Genomic DNA, 19,096 nt, shown 5'->3' with positions numbered 1-19,096 from the left:
TTGTTTTATGTTTTTTTAATTTAAGTACTTCAAAATATGTAGTAGGTACTATATTGGATCATAATGACCATTAAGTAGTAACGTAAGCCGATAATATTTACAAATTTATCAGTTTTGGTTCTTCAGTTAAGATCTTATTACATATCCCTTCATAAAAGATCCATATCATAAAAATTTACAAATAAACGCAGAGGACTAGAAAATACATTTTCTACCACTACCACTGGAACGGAACGCAATATTTGCAAAAATATTTATCAGTCTTGCTAAAAGCGGCTTTATTCCGAATAATATTAATTTGAAACAGATTTTAATAATTATAAAATGTACGAAGCACGTGTAGTACCCGGCCAGGAGCAGAACAAAATCAATATAACGGTAAGCCATCATTTTCATTCTTATTTGCTTTATCATCAGAACTTCTGAGACTATGACTAATTTATTGTGCAATTCTCCAGGATTCTGAAGTTGTGCATGGACACCGTACAGTCCAGACCAATGAAGCTAAATGGCTGTGCCTCGACCAAATATACGAGAAGTTTCACCGTCCTAATTTCTATGATATCGGGGGCACTCATATGGAAGATGTGGCTGACTACTGGTTCACGTATAAAACTGAACAAGTGGGTGACATGTTCCTCCTCCACTTGTTTGTATGCAATCGCGGCGTGAGCTCATTCACTGTCGCCGTGAGTGGCGGCAACAAACTCAGAATCGACAAGAAGAACAACATAGTGTACTTGCAACAGTTCCTCAAAGAATACAGGTTCAAAAAACTTGCAGAGATGTCCCATAGTTACCTGACCACCTACAACTTCTCAGAGCTAGATGTGGCATGTTTACAATCTAGAAATCTGTATATTGCAGTGGCATTGCCTCATTGCAAGAAAGAAAGTGTCAGTTTTGATGTCATCAGTAGTATCAAAATCAACCATGACTGTGGTGCTCTCTTGACTGATCCCATTGGGTCAGATTTTACCATAGAATCTGCTGATGGTTCCAAGTTCCAGATCCACAAAGTCATACTGGCCGCACACAGTGAAGTCTTCAAGGCTATGCTAAAGGAAGAGACAGCTGAGAGCCAGAACAGTTATGTCAAACTAGTTGATGTAGGAGATGAGGATTTACGTTATATGTTAGAATATATCTACACAGGAACAGTCAAAGATATTGAAAATATAAATTTTGAGAACATGTTAATGTTAGCGGACCGATACAACCTGAAAGGTCTATGGGAGTTATCCCAGTATGCTTTATCAGAGCAATTGAGCCTGCAGAATGCTTTAGACCTGCTTATTATTGCTGATATGTATGATTCTGAATTCTTGAAGATGGAATCAATGAAATTCATTAAAAATAATAAAGAAGTGCTGGGTAGTAACACTTTCAAAGAGATTAACAATGTTGATTTAGTCCGGCAACTGTGTACATTCCTAGCATCTTAAGAATGACAAGTTATGTCAATAGTGTATTCTCAGTAGTGTATGTTTGTAATTTATATGACAATCAATGATTTTTTTAACAGTTTTGTATGCTAGAATAGTGACAGGATATTCTACTAGATCTATGTTGCATTAAACTTAGATATACAATATATAAGAAACATATGTTCAGATCCAGTCTAAAGTAGGTGTAAACTGCAGAATGTTGTATGGGAAAGTAGTGCTCTCTCTGTCTACCAATGTCCTGTGGTAAATATTGTAGAAGGAGGACTTCCTTTAATAATGATAATATTGTGTAGTGGTTAGCCATCACACAATATTATGAGAAAGTCATAAATACATTGATATAGAATTAACTCTCTCATCTAGCGTAAGATAAAATAACTACCAATTTTCTCTAGCTTTATTTAAAAGTAAGAATATTTTTTGAGATGTGATAATTGTGTATGACTTAGCATTTGTTACTTACATTTTATTACCTTTAGTAACTGATTCTTTGTCTACTCATATATTATGTAAGGATCTAAAATTTTAATAACATACTATAATTTGATTAAATCAGTGATATTATTTAAAATTTGTTGCGCATTATTATTTCATAGTTGTTGCTTCAAATTATTTAAATAAATGATAAAATCTTATATTTTACAAAATATATTCTTATTACTTATTTAATGTCATAAACCTTCATAAACTGCACACACAAAATAAATGAAAAACATACTGTACAGAAAACGTAAAAATAAACTTTATTGAATTTAAAACATAACTGTATCGTTATATGGGAAGTAAAATTAATAAAATAGTCTTTAATAAATATTATTATGTATGCATGTATTACTCGTAGAAGATAAATATATCGTGGTACAAGTGAGGTGGCACGCAGGTCACTTGCTCAGTCCGCAGCAGGGTGCTTTGCCCTGTGCCCTGGTCGCAGCGCACTCGGTGGCTAAATTATCATTTTGGAATGTTACTGGAAGTCTTCGTTTCTGCGGCAAACAAACATTTTCTCATTAAAAATGTTAGTTCACGAGTTACGTTCGGGTGTATTGCGACAAAGGCGGTTAATAACTGAGTAACGTGATGCGGGTGGAGTGTTCACGTCGCGGCGGCGCCGCAAGCTCTCGCGCTCAGCTGTCTGCCGCGTGACGCGTCTGTTCAACTAAGCAAAGGCGTTGCAACAAGCTCAAGCTTCTCGTCCGCGAACAAGCTCTACCCGCGGCGACGGTGAACACTCCATGAGATAGCGTGGCGACTACGTTAAATAGCGATCATGTACGTAACTAGCTAAGGTGGTACTCATGTCAACTGTACTATATTGCGGCCGTCGCAACTCAGCGCTACGATGACTCTCACAAGTACGTAAACAGTGTTACTCGACACGACATCTAACTTCGACTCTATCCTCCATTCGTGTGCGGTCAGCGAGAGGATTCGTCGTGGTCAACATGCAGGATAAGCAAGAAAAAAGGCCAATAGTTGTCTCATCGTTTATTGATAATTACTGGAACCGGTACACAAGAACGAAGTAGAATAAATCTCTCACGAAAAATAATCGCGTCCATGTAATGATCACCTACATCGTAATGGCTGTAATCGGATATAAAAATAATAAAAATACATGAACCCCTACTGTTACTCTCATATTGAATGCAAGCTACAGTACATAATGCTACTCGTCAACTGCGTTTACTTACTACAATGCTCATGGTGTTAGACCATAACATACATTACTGTGACGCGAAATGAGCTCTTGTTACAATATATTATGTTATTTATCGCTAATTGGCCACAGGATTGTAATAATCTTAGTATACAGTCGGCAAACGTCCCACGACAGACAGATCCCAAGATCGGCTGTAGAGAAGCGGCTCTGTCGTCTGTTCTGTTTGTGTAAAACAGTGATAGCAGACGAACTGTGACTGACACCCGTTTGTCCCCGAGTGACTCGACACGGCAGGCTCCGAGTACCGAGCGCGCCCGCCCGCCGCGGCACGGCACATAGCTACCGGTGTGAGCCACGCTCCCGCTAGCGACACTTCCGACTCAAGCTTATTGTAAGCGTGAAAGTTAGATCAAGAAACAGAAGGAACACAAACATACATACACTGTGCGCTGTGTCGTACAACAACTATGATATTATGAGCTTTGATGGTTTATGATGCACTCGAATGCCGATGTTAATGTTAAACTATCAAGACGCAGTTCTAGCGCGCTGCCCTCGCGACATGAGAGTGATGGGTCACAGGGCGGGGCTCGCGGGGCACAGACCGGCACAGGGTGGCGGGTGGTCACAGGCCGCGGGCGTGACGTATGTACACGGGCGGTATCGATGTGTGGGAGCGTCTGTATCAGTGTGCGGGTGTGGCGCCGGGCGGCGCGGCTGTCACTAGCGTTTACCGTTGTTGTACGAGATACTCCGCAGCGGCGCCTTGAAGTTCGCCGCCGATTGCTGTTGGATCTGGTACGCGAGCGGGTGGATCTTGAACCCGTACAACCTGCGCAACGAAACACGCTTGTGTTACAAAAATGGTTGATGACAAGCACTCTTCAGCAGAGAAACATGGCATTAGTCACTTAAACTGACTGTAACATTATAAGTAATGCGTGTACCTAGGCACGAACTGCGAGGCGGGTCTCTTAGGTCTGTACTCCGGGTGCACCATGAACACCATGTGCGGGAAGCCGGTGCCGAAGTAGGCGCCGTCCGTGTGGTGGTGCCGCGAGGACTTGGGCGTGTACACGTCCATGCAGCGCGGACAGTACAGCTTCACCATCGCCTCGCCTGGCATGTCCGACAGACCTGCCACATACAAACATAACATGTAACACATATAAGGCGACATTGAAAAACTGCATTAATCACCTGAGTACATGTTAACGTCATTTTTACCAATATATTATCAGTAAGCTACTACTACATACTATAAGCATATAATTATACAATTTTGAAAGGTACATCCCACACAAAGAATGCTCTCTTTTTCGAAATTTCATATTATTATTGAACTGTTAAAATACATACCAAGTGGAAGCATTGGTTGACATTCACAATAAACTCGAGGGCAATGGCCAAAATCACCAGTTTGGAATTTTTCTAACATTTGTCCAATCCCTCTGTAACAAAAACAAAAAAATAAATAATGTAATGCCCTACAAAAGTCGAAGCTAAACTGGCACTGCGAAAAACTTTAATATTATTTTTAGAATTATTGCAAGTAATTTTGAAAGGAATGCATTAAATTCGTAATCTTACATGTTGTTCTTGCAAGCTAGAAATATCTGGTTTGCGACTGTAATACACAGAAAAAAAATCAGGATCGTGTTTATTACATAGATTGAATTTATTCCTTTATCAAAAGGGCTTATTCTTTCTAAATCTATATTGTTCAAGTGGTAAGTAAGTCAACATGACATCCCAGTGCATTTGTCAATGTCACATAACTCTTGCCTATAAATTATTTATAAGCATTGATATTCAGCAAACCAGACAACAAAACTGAATATTTTAAAAAATCCCCTAAGTTTTTACTTAAACATGAAATTTAAATTGAGTTAGGTGATGCTTGACGAAAGAAGGCTACACCATGGCCCGGTAAGACGGTGGATCGCCTGCCAGGCGCTCTTGTTGCATAAAGAGGACCGTGTGGTAGACTAAGTAGTGAAACTGGCCCTCTTGGAAGCACATGAGGCTCGAACTCCTCTTTTACCGGGACCCACACATGGCCCGCAATGTCCCCTAATACAGGGCACCACAGAGCCAATAGCTACTTTTGCATTACTACTGACTATAGTTATAGAAATTAATAAATACCTATTAGTTAAGATATAACGCGCATGAATCAGTCCGTAGAGGATCTCGGAGGCCTGCTCCACCAGATCTGACTGGTTTGGATTGTCATCAAGGTCATCATCTGCAAATAAACAAATAAAACACAATTAAATCACTGTGTAGTTCAAGTGGTAGTATATGCACTGCTAATTGTCGGTATTATGGACTTTTTGGAGTTTAATTCTCGAGTCCTAGGCAAACAATTCCCATACTTTTTTAAACAAATTAAATGGTAAAAGTGTTTGGTACAGTCAGCATCAAAAGTACCTGATCATAGTAATTTTTTTAAAAATCAATATACTGAAGTGTGCACATTATTCCACAACAAAATCAGGTAGAATGAGATAGAATTAAACATTTCAATCAATGGCAAATGTTTTTTCTATGGAATAATGAGCACACTTCAGTATATAGGGTTTCAAAAGATTGAGTATGATCAGCTACTTCTGGAGCTAACTGTGCCATATCTGGTAGGAAACATGGGAGTATTTCATACACTTTTATCAATCACTCAAATACAGTAGGGGTAATTTTATGTCTGCTACTGAAATATAGGTTAGTAGCATACTATAAACAAAAACTAAGCCATGTTATCAAGATAATGGGCCTATAATATAGATTTATAGGCACCTATGACAAATGAGTAGCTGACCTCACAGGATGCAGCACTCTACAACGAGAATGTTTATCAAACTCATCTGATTACAGTCAAAGAGTACTGATGCCAGATATAAAGAGAAAAAATATCAAGATAATAATATATGTGGGAAACATCACACATGGCAGCATGAACAACACAAACACTAGTTATCTATTATGATATGACTAATATTGACATAGTTTTAGTATGAAGAACATAACCTTTCTCATTCAGTTGGTTAATAACACATTAATAATTTACAATCATGTGCTATGTGAATGATAATCACTACAAATATTGTGTATTGATATTGACACATTTGTGTAATCAATTCTGTATGTTTGAAGGTAGAACAGGGGTTTTAACAACAGGTTTTCATTTTAATTTTAAGACAGAATATTGCAAAACACAAAAAAAAACTATGCAGTAAGTAAGAATAGTCTTTAGGTCTCGACATTAATTGCAGGTGTGTTCACAACAGGTGGGCTTTGTCATTTGTAACTACAAACTATAATTCTTATGTTCTAGACTTTTTACTGGAAGTAATGACAATTTATATGAATTTACAAAACTGTCTTCTTAAAGAAAGTGCTTAATTCTCTTTGTCTTTAGCTTGGTCAACCTGCATCAGACCATCAGTTATAGAGACAGTTTTACTTTTGAGAATTCTTTTTTAAACAGCTAGTAAGAAAATTCTATAGGTCTAAGAAAAAAAAACCATTATGTGAATATTGGTAGGGTTTAACCATTTTTTTTTCAGTTTGTATCAAGCAAAACTTAATGAACTATCTATGTGGTATAAAGTGAAGTTCCCAACAACATCATTACAAAATGCCTGTGATAGTTATTAGTGTGCAATAAAAATCTATTGTGTCTATGAATACTAATGAACAGTGATTTTCAGGGTTAAACTATTTACCCCCAGTAAGAAACAATACAGCCAACAAGATAAATGCTAACACACAAATAATATTGGGTTAACAATATAGTTTGCAATACCGAAAGCTGACAAAAGGTCATACTTTGTGCAATAATTGTATGAAATCCATACATTATAAAGGATTTCAAAGCTATTATTATAATGTGCAGTGTGCACATCACAAATTAGTGTCAACTTCACACTAATATAATAGCGATTACACCCACACAAGTACAAATTAGTGTATATTGTATAATCATCATGAACAAATCTCTTTGAAGATATATAAGGGCAATAAATAAAAATAACTAGTACACCAGCTGACATGACAAATAAACACAAATCCCATTTATGGTGTTTTTTTACTCTACCATGAACAATACTTCTTGGATTTGTTTAAAATTAGAACATTAACCTCAATTTAAGTTGTAAGTTAGATCACAACAATAACACATTAAACTTACCAGGCTCCAGATCTAATATCATATCCAAAGCTTGTCTGTAATGTGGCACCTGCTCATTCAGCCCCGTCAAGTTAAATTTATCATTTATATAATCCTCGTCCACCTGAAATCACATATGTTAGATCAATATCAAATACAATCACAACACAACTCACGAGTAAATCGAACTAAGTACCTCGCAGAAGAACTCGTTTCCCCGCAGCCCGCAGAACCATGAAATCCATGATACCTCCTCCGAGCTGCTCATTTTCCTAAAATAAAAACATTTGATAAGTGGAAACCGTTTCCGTGCTGAAATATGGACATAACAAATCCAACGCTTCTTGGTCCACACTGTTACAACAAAATACTAAGCATTTCTATGCTTTCACCTGGTTTTTTATGATTCTTTCGATGACCACACTTTTATTTTTACGTAAAATACCGATTTTAAATGAATAACGTGGATATTTACACGAAATAAACAGATTTAAAAGCAATAAAGTGATGACAAACCTCACCTTTTCGTGCCTTGATTAGCCACGCTTGACGGGAGGATAACTTGGTTGGGATGAGGGAGAGAGAAATTTCAATTTGCTGTCTGTGTGGGTGTCACAGAATATAGACAACCTAGTCTATGGTACAAATATACTTCGATAAATCATTCAAATGTTCATTCTTTAGTATTTTATTAATGGTGCAAAATTTATTCTCTACACATTTTAAATAATTTATATGAATAAACTGATAACCTAAACTAGCAGTGACTTGTACACGAAAGTAATAATGATATTATAATGTGTCTCAAAAGACTATGTTACAACATGAAATTAAACATTATAAAAATATATTATAAGCAATATAAGCCCACTTACGCACTAGCGGTATCAGTATTATTACTATACTCTGTGACTAGCGGTTATTTAGTGGTAAAACGTGCGGTTATAGTTCAATATTTATAAGCTTGAACCTCCATCCATAAGCGGTTGCATACTAAACAGTAACCGCGCGGTTAATCCCGAGGGCAGTTAACGGCGCGGTTGCTGTTATTTTTTTTAGATATTTATTTTTATTTTGAATAAACTACGAACCCATGCACATATAATAACTATTTATTTTATGTTGTACCTACTTTTGTATCACTTTACGATAACTACATTATACCGGAGCCACGGTTAACCAAAAAAAATTATATTTCGAAACTGATACTGTCATGAACGCTTTAAAAGTTCGATGGCCGTAAAATGTAGGCAACTGTTAGCACAACCTTGAAAAAAGACCATAGCTAAAAGCAGCTTTCCACGACCGGTGCGTCGATGCGGACCAGCTTGTACCGTTCCACCAGAGGAAAGTTCTTGGTCCGTGATAGCAAAGGCCAGGCATGGTGGTGTTCTGTATCAATAGCTGGTCGATAACTTCTATAGTGCGGTACCGGTTCCAAAAATGTTACTATATTCCAACAAACTAGTAGATAACCTCGTTTGCAACGCTCGCGGACGGCGGTGGCAGTACTTACATAAAATTCAGAATACTGCTGCTTTATTTTGGTAACATATACCTAGGACAAATAATTTTAATTGAGACAAATCGTGCATGCCAAAACCCTCTACTAGGATGTCGGACTATAAAACAAACGGTCCTACCAGCGCTGGCAGGACCACGGGACTGTTTAATTTGTTAATTTTCTCCCGGGCGAAACTTACCCACCAACTAGGTACATTCATTCTATCCTGATATCCCCATTGCTTTTTCCTTTAATAGGTCGTGTAGTATTGTTTTTTCAAATTGATACCTACCACAACCGCAGCTGCTGAACGATATGTTATGCCGCGAATCCTATTATTTATGTTATTGTATCTATACAACAAACTAATGAATCGAATGCTTCTGTATTGATATACCTAGGTATCAAAACTTATCTAGAAAACTCGTGCGAGTATACTCGTTTGAGCGTCTTTACCTATAGTGACATAAACTGCATTTGCAGTAATAATAGCTAGGGTAGCCAGATGACCGAGATCATAAAGATTGTTCCGAAAATAAGCGCCTTGCTGGGAGTCCAGTGAAGAGACACTTACACGCACAGAACACCCTGATTCTTTTGTAAATATAATATGTATTAGGTACACCTTCAAACTACCCAACGGTTTGAATGGCTTACTCATGTGACTACCCTTCAGTTAGGTATTATACTAACTTATATATCATTAAAATTGAAGTTCATATCTTGCATTCTACAAAACATACTCTTATTTCACATGTAATTTCATAAACTGCACACACAAAATAAATGAAAAACATATTGTACAGAAAACGTAAAAATAAACTTTATTGAATTTAAAACATAACTGTATCGTTATATGGGAAGTAAAATTAATAAAATAGTCTTTAATAAATATTATTATGTATGCATGTATTACTCGTAGAAGATAAATATATCGTGGTACAAGTGAGGTGGCACGCAGGTCACTTGCTCAGTCCGCAGCAGGGTGCTTTGCCCTGTGCCCTGGTCGCAGCGCACTCGGTGGCTAAATTATCATTTTGGAATGTTACTGGAAGTCTTCGTTTCTGCGGCAAACAAACATTTTCTCATTAAAAATGTTAGTTCACGAGTTACGTTCGGGTGTATTGCGACAAAGGCGGTTAATAACTGAGTAACGTGATGCGGGTGGAGTGTTCACGTCGCGGCGGCGCCGCAAGCTCTCGCGCTCAGCTGTCTGCCGCGTGACGCGTCTGTTCAACTAAGCAAAGGCGTTGCAACAAGCTCAAGCGTCCCGTCCGCGGCGACGGTGAACACTCCATGAGATAGCGTGGCGACTACGTTAAATAGCGATCATGTACGTAACTAGCTAAGGTGGTACTCATGTCAACTGTACTATATTGCGGCCGTCGCAACTCAGCGCTACGATGACTCTCTCGAGTACGTAAACAGTGTTACTCGACACGACATCTAACTTCGACTCTATCCTCCATTCGTGTGCGGTCAGCGAGAGGATTCGTCGTGGTCAACATGCAGGATAAGCAAGAAAAAAGGCCAATAGTTGTCTCATCGTTTATTGATAATTACTGGAACCAGTACACAAGAACGAAGTAGAATAAATCTCTCACGAAAAATAATCGCGTCCATGAAATGATCACCTACATCGTAATGGCTGTAATCGGATATAAAAATAATAAAAATACATGAACCCCTACTGTTACTCTCATATTGAATGCAAGCTACAGTACATAATGCTACTCGTCAACTGCGTTTACTTACTACAATGCTCATGGTGTTAGACCATAACATACATTACTGTGACGCGAAATGGACTCTTGTTACAATATATGTTATTTATCGCTAATTGGCCACAGAATTGTAATAATCTTAGTATACAGTTGGCAAACGTCCCACGACAGACAGATCCCAAGATCGGCTGCAGAGAAGCGGCTCTGTCGTCTGTTCTGTTTGTGTAAAACAGTGATAGCAGACGAACTGTGACTGACACCCGTTTGTCCCCGAGTGACTCGACACGGCAGGCTCCGAGTACCGAGCGCGCCCGCCCGCCGCGGCACGGCACATAGCTACCGGTGTGAGCCACGCTCCCGCTAGCGACACTTCCGACTCAAGCTTATTGTAAGCGTGAAAGTTAGATCAAGAAACAGAAGGAACACAAACATACATACACTGTGCGCTGTGTCATACAACAACTATGATATTATGAGCTTTGATGGCTTATGATGCACTCGAATGCCGATGTTAAGGTTAAACTATCAAGACGCAGTTCTAGCGCGCTGCCCTCGCGACATGAGAGTGATGGGTCACAGGGCGGGGCTCGCGGGGCACAGACCGGCACAGGGTGGCGGGTGGTCACAGGCCGCGGGCGTGACGTATGTACACGGGCGGTATCGATGTGTGGGAGCGTCTGTATCAGTGTGCGGGTGTGGCGCCGGGCGGCGCGGCTGTCACTAGCGTTTACCGTTGTTGTACGAGAGACTCCGCAGCGGCGCCTTGAAGTTCGCCGCCGCTTGCTGTTGGATCTGGTACGCGAGCGGGTGGATCTTGAACCCGTACAACCTGCGCATCGAAACACGCTTGCGTTACAAATATGATTGATGAACATGACAAACATTCTTCAGGAGAAGAAACATGGCATTAGTCATGTAAATTAACTTTAACATTATAAGCAATGTGTGTACCTAGGCACGAACTGCGAGGCGGGTCTCTTGGGTCTGTACTCCGGGTGCACCATGAACACCATGTGCGGGAAGCCGGTGCCGAAGTAGGCGCCGTCCGTGTGGTGGTGCCGCGAGGACTTGGGCGTGTACACGTCCATGCAGCGCGGACAGTACAGCTTCACCATCGCCTCGCCGGCCACGTCTGACAGACCTGCCAATACATAGGTTACACTATAGTCTATACAATCATTGAAAAATCAGTAGCTGTAGTACACATTTGTAACAAATTTGATAAGTCACATCTCACTGTGAAATTCTTGAAATCCTGTACATATAACAGATAATATGTAATAATATACAACTATACATACCAAGTGGAAGCATTGGTTGACATTCACAATAAACTCGAGGGCAGTGGCCGAAATCACCAGTTTGGAATTTCTCTAACATTTGTCCAATCCCTCTGTAACAAAAGTTAAACATATAAACTTATTTACAAAAACCTTGTTGAATATGAACAAATTTAAAAAAGATTCAGGCTCCCCTAAAATAATATCAACTTAGCAACAGTATAACTATAATTTATAGTAATAGGATTCCTAACATGTTTCTCTAAGATCAAGACAAGACAAAGACAAAGGAGTTATTCTTCCTTCATCCATACAGTTTCAATTCCAAGTGAATCAACATGACATCATCAGTGCATTTGTCAATGTCACACAACTCTTAGCTATAAATTATTTATATGCATTGACATTCAGCAAACCAGACAACAAAACTTAATATTAACATATCTCCCCCTAGGTTTTGTAACTGAAATATGACTAATGTCTTTACATAAATATTTTAAAGTTTGAACCATAACATGGCCACAGGTAAATAAATAAAATATTATACTTGTACTCATAAAAAGTTCATCCAAAATGCTCATGCTATGACAATATTTTTCATAAAAATGATGTTAAAATAGAATTAATTTCAGTCTGAAACATAATATAAGGCATTCATTTAATCTCCAACAAATGTACGACGTATTAAAGCCACTATGCCATTTATCTAGATTTCATAAAGAGTAGCTAATTGGACTGCTAGTTATTACTTCTATAATAAGTGAGAAAGTTTGTGACAAGTTGTTCAAAAGGAGTTTTTATCCTAAGCTTGCATTTCAACAGGTTGCAGGCATTTTTTTTTAACTAGAGAGCTGTCTTCATCACATCATTGTAACCAGGTTTGAACTCTTATACTGAATCTAATTAAAATATTAAATATCACATATATAGTTTTGTTCTTACATATTTTATTCTGGATCATGAAGTTATACTGGTGAAAAAATATGTGTGAGTTACCTATTAGTTAAAATGTAGCGTGCATGAATCAGTCCGTAGAGGATCTCGGAGGCCTGCTCCACCAGATCGGACTGGTTTGGATTGTCATCAAGGTCATCATCTGCAAACAGATAATATTGAATCATTCCACATGTATTAGCTGCTTTGGTGAAGCAAATTGTTATCATGAGGTCTAGCTAAGGTTTCATAGATGAGTCAGTAAGAATAATTTCTTATAAAGTTCATATTTACAGCAATCACTGTATGAAAACAATGTATTAGTGTAATCATTGTATCAATGCATTAAGATGTTATATACACATTATCACAACATAGTGTCAATAGGTACAAATATGTAGTAATAGGTATATAAATAAATTACTGTGCATTGACTGAATTACAAAGACTAGAACAACAGCTGACATGATAAATAAACACAAATCCTATTTGCAGTCATACAGTAATATTTTATCACATAACCATTAAGTCATCAACAAATAGGTATTTCTCAAGCTATGAGATCATGAAATTAGGCGCAGGAGTTTTTTAAATTTAGAACACTAACCTCAATACAAGTAAAGTTAATACAATAAACTCACCAGGCTCCAGATCTAATATCATATCCAAAGCTTGTCTGTAATGTGGCACCTGCTCATTTAGCCCCGTCAAGTTGAATTTATCATTTATATAATCCTCATCCACCTGAAATCGAAAATGTTGGATCAATATCTAATACAATCACAACACAACCCACTGATAAATCGAACTAAGTACCTCGCAGAAGAACTCGTTTCCCCGCAGCCCGCAGAACCATGAAATCCATGATACCTCCTCCGAGCTGCTCATTTTCCTAAAATAAAGACATTTAGTAAGTGAAAACCGTTTCCGTATAAAGATACGGACATAACAAATCCAAAGCTTTTTGATCCACACTGTTACAACAAAATACTAAGCATTTCTATGTTTTCACCTGTTTTCCTACGATTATTTTGATGTCCACACTTTTATTTTCACGTTAAACACCGATTTCACAACAAAAACGTGGGTTTTTATACGAAATAAACAGAATTTGGTGCTTTAAAGCGATCACAAACCTCACCTTTTCGTGCCTTGATTAGCCACGCTTGACGGGAGGATACCTTTGGTTGGGATGAGAGAGAGAGAAATTTCTATTTGCTGTCTGTGTGGGTGTCACAGAATATAGACAAGTTTGTCTATGGCACAAATACCCTTCAATAAATCATTCAAATCTTCACTCTTTATTATTTTATTGCATAAACTGCCGCAAAATTAACTTTCTGCACCTATATTTTTAGTCATGTTTTGTTTGAAATTAATGAAACTTAATTAATATTGTGTTCGTTGATTGATATCTTTCAACAAGACGTATGTTATGAGTAGGGAGTTAGTACGTAGCGTAGGTATTAAAGGACTTAGATATGTTATAAATTATTATGTAGGTATGTACCTACTTAGGGTCTCAGCACACATATGGGATCGGAAAGGGATCGTAACCGTAACGCCTTTCGCCTCGCTGTCAACCTACCGTATGCACGTAACGAAAGCGTATCAGCAGCGCCTGTACGTCAACTCAGCTACGGCTAGGCGACACCGCGCTTACGCCTCGCTTATGGATATTTTCTCACTTCTTCAATAAGTTTCTCCCTTTGCATCGTTATTTTGTGTTTGAATCGAACTTAAAATTTTAAATAAAACATACGCGCAACACGAATGAAATACTCCTTGCGAATGGCGGCGTCTTTAGCAGGCAAGTCGCGGGAGGGGAAAGGGTGGACGAAGAGATGTGAGCTCGGGTACGGAGAGACGTAAGCGCGGGTACGGAAAAACCTAAGCGCGGGGACGATGAGCCGTAAGCGCGGGAATTCAAGTTCGGAGCCTGTTCCGAGGCGAGGCGATTACGTTATTATTCCGATTAGTGTGCATTGCAGTAGGGAGTTTAATACAAACCATTCTGAACGGCTCGAGGCGATACGGTGACGATCCCTTTCCGATCCCATATGTGTGCTGAGACCCTTAATTAACAATGTGGCGATATTAAAATTTAAAAAACCGACGTATAACGCAACCGCTATGTAAATAAAGGGTTAAGTAGGATGGAATGAAATCATAGATTCTAGGCCCGAATATTAATATTTATTGTTTGTTTAAACACACAGATCTATAGTTTTAATAGTGATTGATTAACATGTTCAATAGTAACAAAATGCAAATTTAAGCAGGCTCCTAGCCAAAAAATATTGCATAAAATAAATATACTTAACTAGGTCTTATTGTATATGTATTACACTGAGAATGAATTGTACAAAGATTAAAATATATTATCAAATAATTATTCTTACAAAAATCTACAAGTTAAGTGCATTTCCACTGGCTAGGGGAAGAAAAGACTAATTAATTAAACATCTAAACATTTTCGATTGAATACATTTTATAATTATTTATCAATCAACTATAATTATAACAAATTTCCAAGAGATCAATATTCGTATGCTAGCGAAATTTAAAGAATTACGCAGCGTCGTGCCCATTGAAATAAACCTACAATATTTCCTCTCATCAAATTCTTTCTTCACCTCGCCAGCCGATATGCATACATAAGAACTATTTTTTTTTAAGTTACACATAGTAAATGTAGTACTACTCCAGACAAGGAAAGTACCAAAGAGTTAGAAGTCTATGTTGCTGCATCCCGCCGTCTCTACTATCACAGATCTTTACCATGTCCAGAGTCCACATGCATTTCAATGCATCACATGCCAACCTTATCATAGTTACACTTACATAATGTTTTATGACACATCAATATACAGTTTATACATAGCACTGTATCTACTATTATATTGTTATTATAATAAAACACTCCTAAACCTTTAGTTTACTACTTTATCTCACTTTTTCAGTCCAATAATAATGTCCATTTTTTAGAATGCTGTGGCTGGTTCGCAAAAACTCTGCTTCAGAAACAATTTACTGCAAGACGCAAGCTTGTAATTGTTTCAGAAGCGAGTTTTCGGGAGAATATCAGTCTCTCATAGTGTGCATATACTGAAACAGGTACTTGGTCAGCTCCACATCCTTCAAGTTCATCCATGCATCTGTCTTCATCACTTCAGGATTTTTAATGATAAAATCAAAGACTTTATTCTGCAATTCTGTCAGTTCATATTTCTTGGCTATCACTGCCATTTCTACAGCATTTGTAACACTGATCTGGTCACCGATCACATGCTGAATCAGCATGAACAGTGGCTTGAGTTTGAATTTATCAGCAATCTCCAGTAATTTTAAGCAATCTTGATTCATCACATCTTTGATGGTGCCTGTGTAAATGAACTCAATCAATAATTCCATGTCAGAATCATTCAGGTCAATAAATAATGATGTCAGCTTTGAGTCTTTGATCATGTTGCGTAGGACTGGACTGTGTGCTGCCAAAAGAATCTTATGTGTTGGAAACTTCTTATTAGTAGATGACTCAAGGAAGAAGTCTGTCTTCTCCTGTTTTGTCAACAAGCTGCTCAGGTCATGTTGAAGTTTAATTGATTTAACAATATAATCATCTAGGATGAACTTTGGATTCATTTCAATTTTGACTGGTATGACCATTGTACTTGCTGAATGGAACTGAGTCAAGTCACAATTGATGCTGAAAGATTTTATGAAGAAATTTTGGTTTGGTTTAGTACTCTTGAATACGAGGGGTGAACAAAAGTCACTGGGGAGAAGCAAAATTGGTACATCATGTTCAGGTACTGTCTTCTGTGTGACATTACCACTCATGGGTACTTGGATGGAGAAGGCTCCGATGTTTCGATGACATACGAAGAGGTTGACTAGGCGATTTTTCCCATGGCACAATGAGACTGTGAAGAAGAACCATAGTTCAGGATCTTGACTGGGCAAGTAAGTGCCTCCTATGTCATATTCACCACCATTGATGATCTTCGCACAGGCATCATATATGACTATCTTAGTCGCTTTACCGGTTTGGCATCTATGTACGGCTGATACATAGCCTAGAGGCGCCTGTTGAGAAACAAAAAAAATATATAAATATCTCAAAAGTATATAAGAGAATACTCACTGGGGAAATACCCAGTCTGGTCATAACAATATAAATAGCATAGGGTATGAACTTTTCCAGATCACTCTGTTCTGACATAAAAAGTATAAATACTTAGCTAGACACATACTATTTTGTTTACAATCAGTTGTAAAGCCTGATTGTCATTGGTATGCATTCAATTATAAATTTTTAATCTTATCTAATCATAATTTAACAATAAATAGGTAGAGTGGACTGTGTCCGGCACAGCTAATATTATATTTTATTTATTCATATAAGAATCTAACGATTTCGCACAAGCATTTTTAATTACCTTTACAAAAGACTGTCATCATTTTAGAAAAAATAAATGGTACCTATGTTTGGAGTAGGTATGGTACTTAAAAATGTCATGTTTGGTAGACTTGAGACAAATCGCTTGTATTTTTTTCAGATAAACATTAAAAAATAAAATAAAAAATCGAATTCTTGTTATTACCTTAGCCTTGTTAGCTTCAGGTGGTGGAGACGATGGTTCTTCTTGACCATTAGATGCGCTGCGAGGGATGCCCCTTCTCAGAAACAGGTCAACAGGATTCCCACTCATCATGAATCTATGCACACAGAAATTGCATCATGATTTGAAATTATTTTACAATATTAAGTTTACTTACTCATTGCTAGCTCACTGTTTTCGTATTTAAACAAATATACCACCAGTAAAATAAGATATCGCAATACAATTAACAGAATATAGTAATATATGTGTTACTTACCTGTATGAAAGCGATTCGATATATGCTGAACTATCAAAAATTAATATATTTCCGAAAATAAAACTAACTCGTTAGTCATTTCGAGTCATCTGTCAAACAAGTCAAGTATTGATCGCGAATTTGCGTATTGGCTTCGTTCGGAATCATTCGATGACCTAATTTATTTATGTTTTGTCATTTAGTTCTGAATATTTTTGTGGGACTTGTACGAAGGGGGTAGGTAGGTGTACCCAAATATATAAATACTATCAACCCAGTCATATTCTTAAATATAAAAAAATGGAAATTTTAAATAGGTAATAAAAATTAGTAATTTGTCGAGCTGCTTCTCCCAAAAAATCCTTATAATCAAAACGTAACAAATATTAGAGATGGTTATGCTACAGTATAGTAGATATCAAAAATAGAATAAACTAAAATGAAGCTTGAATTATGTCCTGGTGGTAACTAAATAAAAGAAGTTTTCATCATGGCCACACCTATTAAAACAATATTATTTACATTCAATCATTAGGTAGGTAGGTACATTAATAATCTGTACAAAAAGTTGAGGCTGCGCGGGTGTCGCTATGGTCATATTTAATCTGTGGTCACATATCTGTATATAGATAGGTAGGTATGTAATAAATTTTATATGGCTGCATGCAGCCAGCAGCTGTTTCATATGAAGCCTTGGACTAACTATATACAGATTTAACATGAAGGTGCTGTAAAAAATCTGTCTTATGAAAAAATCTTTACCGATTTGTGTATTTTGTTCGCCCAACGAACAAAAAGAGATTAATATTGTCATTTGACTGGTCCTGGAAATCGAACCTGGACCTATGTGCACACAAGTAGCCTCTAAGTCAGGAAGCTGTATAACTTTTAAGTTTAAAGTTTATAACGCTATTACAGCATACCCATGCTACATAGAAGTGAAATATTGTATTATTTGTTAACTTAAAATAAAAACAATATTTTACGACCGTAATATATTTGCGAATTCGAGTAGGTACATACCTACTACATACTTACGTACCTTCGTTTTTCCGAAAACATAACAGACATAAAGTTTTTAAACATTACGTTAACTATATCCTATAATTATATGATTTCAGTATTTTGTACAAAGTAAAATATCATGGCACAGTTGTCATTGCGTTTTTACTATCATACCGTGATAGTTTGATTCTTTCTTGAAATGAAAGGCATATTTTTTACTCGTTATTTTATATAATGGAGAGGTTTTAAATAGCATTTTGTAGCTGGCGTAAAGAACTCAAGTCCTGAACACTGTCTGTAATCTGGAATAGGTGCTACCAAACCACTTGACAATCTCAGTAAACGGATTTTAGTTTAGAATTGTCTACGTCCTGCTGACTCTGCACTTGGTCTACGTCCATTTGTTTTTGAATCCAGCAACTTGTGTTCAAGTTGTTTGGCGACACTTATTTCAGCAGCAAGGTCTTTTTTGTTTAGCTTTGTGGCGATCCTGGCTTTACTTATGCCTAAT

At 37.4% G+C, this 19,096-nt stretch overlaps 4 protein-coding genes across 7 annotated transcripts; 1 reads left to right on the top strand and 3 right to left on the bottom strand.

Annotated features, from left to right (window-relative positions):
* Positions 1–210: 210 nt before the first annotated feature.
* Positions 211–2,087, top strand: LOC142985282 (uncharacterized). Its single transcript, XM_076133359.1, has 2 exons — positions 211–378; positions 459–2,087. The coding sequence occupies exons 1-2, from the start codon at positions 325–327 to the stop codon at positions 1,443–1,445; spliced, it is 1,041 nt and encodes a 346-aa protein (XP_075989474.1). The 5' UTR covers positions 211–324; the 3' UTR covers positions 1,446–2,087.
* An 81-nt stretch (positions 2,088–2,168) lies between these two features.
* LOC142985287 (casein kinase II subunit beta-like) lies at positions 2,169–7,893 on the bottom strand. 3 transcript variants are annotated; one of them, XM_076133373.1, is made up of 8 exons: positions 7,798–7,893; positions 7,473–7,548; positions 7,298–7,400; positions 5,257–5,356; positions 4,468–4,559; positions 4,056–4,245; positions 3,843–3,940; positions 2,169–2,431 (listed from the first exon to the last, which is right to left on the bottom strand). In XM_076133373.1, the coding sequence occupies exons 2-8, from the start codon at positions 7,542–7,544 to the stop codon at positions 2,400–2,402; spliced, it is 687 nt and encodes a 228-aa protein (XP_075989488.1). In that variant the 5' UTR covers positions 7,545–7,548; positions 7,798–7,893; the 3' UTR covers positions 2,169–2,399. The 3 variants fall into 3 exon arrangements, with proteins under 3 accessions (XP_075989488.1, XP_075989505.1, XP_075989497.1); XM_076133390.1 differs by having other exon boundaries at positions 7,793–7,833; XM_076133382.1 differs by having other exon boundaries at positions 7,669–7,807.
* Positions 7,894–9,578: 1,685 nt separating this feature from the next.
* LOC142985257 (casein kinase II subunit beta) lies at positions 9,579–13,976 on the bottom strand. Of its 2 annotated transcripts, none has more exons than XM_076133327.1 (8): positions 13,859–13,976; positions 13,534–13,609; positions 13,359–13,461; positions 12,781–12,880; positions 11,806–11,897; positions 11,456–11,645; positions 11,236–11,333; positions 9,579–9,844 (listed from the first exon to the last, which is right to left on the bottom strand). In XM_076133327.1, the coding sequence occupies exons 2-8, from the start codon at positions 13,603–13,605 to the stop codon at positions 9,813–9,815; spliced, it is 687 nt and encodes a 228-aa protein (XP_075989442.1). In that variant the 5' UTR covers positions 13,606–13,609; positions 13,859–13,976; the 3' UTR covers positions 9,579–9,812. The 2 variants fall into 2 exon arrangements, with proteins under 2 accessions (XP_075989442.1, XP_075989432.1); XM_076133317.1 differs by having other exon boundaries at positions 13,730–13,913.
* A 923-nt stretch (positions 13,977–14,899) lies between these two features.
* LOC142985252 (BTB and MATH domain-containing protein 40-like) lies at positions 14,900–17,755 on the bottom strand. Its single transcript, XM_076133303.1, has 3 exons — positions 17,602–17,755; positions 17,325–17,439; positions 14,900–16,806 (listed from the first exon to the last, which is right to left on the bottom strand). The coding sequence occupies exons 2-3, from the start codon at positions 17,433–17,435 to the stop codon at positions 15,802–15,804; spliced, it is 1,116 nt and encodes a 371-aa protein (XP_075989418.1). The 5' UTR covers positions 17,436–17,439; positions 17,602–17,755; the 3' UTR covers positions 14,900–15,801.
* Positions 17,756–19,096: the final 1,341 nt, after the last annotated feature.

This window comes from Anticarsia gemmatalis, chromosome 2 (assembly GCF_050436995.1).
Source record: "Anticarsia gemmatalis isolate Benzon Research Colony breed Stoneville strain chromosome 2, ilAntGemm2 primary, whole genome shotgun sequence".
In the NCBI taxonomy this organism is placed as follows: domain Eukaryota; kingdom Metazoa; phylum Arthropoda; class Insecta; order Lepidoptera; family Erebidae; genus Anticarsia; species Anticarsia gemmatalis.
This window is presented reverse-complemented; position numbering and strand designations above follow the sequence as displayed.

Excerpts from the sequence above, each read along its gene's own strand:
- LOC142985257 (XM_076133327.1), bottom strand. The coding sequence starts at position 13,605 with ATGAGCAGCTCGGAGGAGGTATCATGGATTTCATGGTTCTGCGGGCTG. Across the intron at positions 12,881-13,358 it reads GATATTAGATCTGGAGCCTG|ATGATGACCTTGATGACAAT; the intron begins GTGAGTTTATTG and ends ATCTGTTTGCAG. Across the intron at positions 11,334-11,455 it reads GCCTCGCAGTTCGTGCCTAG|GTTGTACGGGTTCAAGATCC; the intron begins GTACACACATTG and ends TTCGATGCGCAG.
- LOC142985282 (XM_076133359.1), top strand. The coding sequence starts at position 325 with ATGTACGAAGCACGTGTAGTACCCGGCCAGGAGCAGAACAAAATCAAT. Across the intron at positions 379-458 it reads AGAACAAAATCAATATAACG|GATTCTGAAGTTGTGCATGG; the intron begins GTAAGCCATCAT and ends GCAATTCTCCAG.
- LOC142985287 (XM_076133373.1), bottom strand. The coding sequence starts at position 7,544 with ATGAGCAGCTCGGAGGAGGTATCATGGATTTCATGGTTCTGCGGGCTG. Across the intron at positions 5,357-7,297 it reads GATATTAGATCTGGAGCCTG|ATGATGACCTTGATGACAAT; the intron begins GTAAGTTTAATG and ends GTTTATTTGCAG. Across the intron at positions 4,560-5,256 it reads CGTTATATCTTAACTAATAG|AGGGATTGGACAAATGTTAG; the intron begins GTATTTATTAAT and ends TTTTTGTTACAG.
- LOC142985252 (XM_076133303.1), bottom strand. The coding sequence starts at position 17,435 with ATGATGAGTGGGAATCCTGTTGACCTGTTTCTGAGAAGGGGCATCCCT. Across the intron at positions 16,807-17,324 it reads CTGAAGCTAACAAGGCTAAG|GCGCCTCTAGGCTATGTATC; the intron begins GTAATAACAAGA and ends GTTTCTCAACAG.